Source organism: Sinocyclocheilus grahami, unplaced genomic scaffold (assembly GCF_001515645.1).
Source record: "Sinocyclocheilus grahami isolate Dianchi unplaced genomic scaffold, SAMN03320097.WGS_v1.1 scaffold2.1, whole genome shotgun sequence".
NCBI classification, from domain to species: Eukaryota; Metazoa; Chordata; class Actinopteri; order Cypriniformes; family Cyprinidae; genus Sinocyclocheilus; species Sinocyclocheilus grahami.
This window is the reverse complement of record NW_015505181.1, coordinates 2036577-2039495: the sequence shown is the minus strand read 5'-3', so window position 1 is coordinate 2039495 and position 2919 is coordinate 2036577. Positions and strand designations below refer to the sequence as shown.

Sequence of the window (2919 nt, the reverse complement as noted above, 5' to 3'; positions counted from 1 at the left end):
AAAGACCCGAATATGTAATAATGATTGGTGAAACATTCATGCATTCATGCAAGGGTTAACAGCAAATTTCAGATTTACATGCACTGAAAAAAAAAAATAATAAATAAAATAAATAAATAAATAAATAAAAAATAATAATAATATATATATATATATATATATAGCTCTTAATAAAAATATTAAGAGCTGTTTTCAGAAAATAATTTTAATAATTATATTTTTAATTACTTATTTTTTTCCACATTGGCAGATAGTTTTTTTGTTATTGTTTTTTTTCCTTTTCTTAATGAACATAATTACTAAGAAAAATAAACTTTATTTTTAAAAAAATGTAAAAGTAAATATAGAATATTGAATGCGCATTCATCTTACAAATTATTTAAGTAATCTATTATTGTTTTATTTATAAAAAATAAATGTTGATTTGTTTTCTTAATGCACATTAATCTTAAGAAATTATTTAAATCATAAATTAATTCTTTAAAATATTTAAATAATATATATTTATATTTATGTCCATATTTATAGTCTGCCTTCATCTTAGAGAATGCACGGCCATATTCTGGAAATAGCTTGTTAAAAACAGAGATAAAAAGGCTCCCTATTCAGATTGTATGAATAGAACCCAGTTCTTTTCTCTTTTGGGCTGTAAGATGAGAGGACAGAACAGACTGTGACCGAATGAGTGGCCAGATGTGCTGACAGGCTGAGGCACCACATGTAGAGAGAGAGAATGTGCAGGTTATCAGGCCTCAACTTTGTTTTGTTTGTCTTTTTTTTCCTTGTTCCCCCATCAAGAATGCACTCATCCATGACCTGGAGAATTCCCAAAAACAACTGGAAGAGTTCCATCACAACAAGGTACAGTTCCACTGCTCATTAATATCTGCTCATTATAGATCTGCAGGGCAAGAACAACAGTGTTAAAATTTCAAGAGATAACTGAAGATAGAACAAAATGCAAAAAGAAGACAATTTTTGTTGAGTGCTGATCATGGCTTTATATACTAAGTAATTTAATAGATTGATGCACCAAAATAAAATATTAAGTGACAAAAGAGTGCTGTGCAAACGGCTTTGTGGAAGAGATAACTGAGGAGCATAACGTGTCCATGGACCTTTCTTAATTAACATCAAGATTTTAAGTTAAGATATTTATATGAATGTATAAAGAAGTGTATATATATCCTGTGAATGGTCACCATTTTTTATGTTTTTCATTATTTTTAAACAGCTTTTGGCCTTGAATATTTCAGTTTTGTCGTTTCTGTGATGGCAAAGCTGAATTTTCAGCATCATTATTCCAGTCTTCAGTGTCACATGATCCCTCAGAAATCATTCTAATATACTGATTTGGTGCTCAAGAAACATTTCTTATTATTATCACTGTTGAAAACAATTGTGCCACCTGATATTTTTGTGTTAATATTTTTCAGGATTTTTTGATGCATAGAAAGTTCCAAAAAAACTTTTTTTTTTTTTTACTTTTTTGCTTTTTTTTCGAAAATAGAAATCTTTTGTAACATTATAGATGTATTTACTCTCACTGATCAATTTATTTAATCATTGCAGAATAAAGTATTAATTTCTTTAAAAAATAAGATCTATTTAAAAAAATGTATATTGGTCTCAATTCATTTGAGTTCATAAAAGTGATTTTCATAATTCTAAAAGACTTATATTGATTCGAGATTGCTTGACTATTCAAGTGTTTTTTTCTGGTTGTTTAGGAGAGGCTTATTGGTGAGATTGAGAAGTTACGGGCTGAACTCGATCATCTGAAGCGCAGGAGCGGGGCATTTGGAGACGGAACACATCCTAGGTGACATCTAGATTTAAAACCATGATAGTATTTTGTTATATAAATATATTAAAATATGAGCCCTATTTTAATTTGCTCATTAAAAGTGATATTGCTGTAAGCGTGTGCTAGATAAGGTGTCTGAGCCTCTTTATCTGTCTCTCTCTGTTGACCCTGTCTTAGGTCTCATGTTGGCAGTGCCACAGACCTGCGCTTCTCAGTGGTGGAAGGTCAGGGGGATCACTACTCCTCCACAGGGGTCATACGACGGGCTCAGAAAGGTCGACTGGTGGCACTCAGGGATGAACCCACAAAGGTGTCTGTACATCTCCATCTGTTAGTGTCTTAAACATGACGTCACTGCTAGCCTTGGCCTTGTTCTGTATTAATTCCTCTCTATTCTTTTCTTTTGCCTCATTGGATGTGTTCAATGTAAGTTCCGGGTTCTCTAAATCACAATAATATTGTTTAGAGCAAATCGGATCTTACTGAAACACTAATATCTGGAAACCTGATTTGTAAAATCCTCAAAATAACAGTTCGAGCCCTGATCCGTGTCTTTATTCCCAGATCCTGCCAATGGTGGAGCAGGATTGGGATCGCTCTCAGCCTTCCAGCTTGCGGGCCAGCCGTACTCACCTGATGGGAAGCGACACTGAGCTGTCTGACCTGGACGATGAAGACCGCGAGACCATATTCAGCTCAGCCGATATGCTGTCCCCCAGCGGGCACTCAGACGCCCAGACGCTTGCCCTCATGCTACAAGAACAGCTAGATGCCATCAATGAAGAGATCAGGTTTGGATATAGATTATTAAAAGTGACATAATATGGAAATCTGTTTTTGTTTTTTGTTTTAGCAGCTGTGCAGCAACAGCCTGACAACCAGCATTGTGACAGCAATTTTTGCATGAACTAGTGCCACTCACACTTTGTTCAAAAAGCTGTTTAAAACTGTTGAAGCGTACAGTTTATGACTAAGCGCTAACTAAGCAGCAAAAATGGGTCATTCAGAGTGCATCATAGTTATAATGTCAGAACTATCAACACATTAACATGTGACCGCCCATATTTATTTATCAAAAACTATTCATTAGTCATTGTTATGATGAGGGTGTT

At 34.1% G+C, this 2919-nt stretch overlaps 1 protein-coding gene across 1 annotated transcript in view; it reads left to right on the top strand.

Moving 5' to 3' along the window:
• Window positions 1-2919, top strand: part of LOC107553310 (liprin-alpha-2-like) — a 115701-nt gene that overhangs the window by 95504 nt on the left and 17278 nt on the right. The window contains exons 10-13 of the mRNA XM_016235536.1: window positions 799-861; window positions 1731-1822; window positions 1985-2117; window positions 2372-2598. Of these exons, the coding sequence (XP_016091022.1) occupies window positions 799-861; window positions 1731-1822; window positions 1985-2117; window positions 2372-2598 (515 nt within the window). The remainder of the gene's footprint in view (window positions 1-798; window positions 862-1730; window positions 1823-1984; window positions 2118-2371; window positions 2599-2919) is intronic.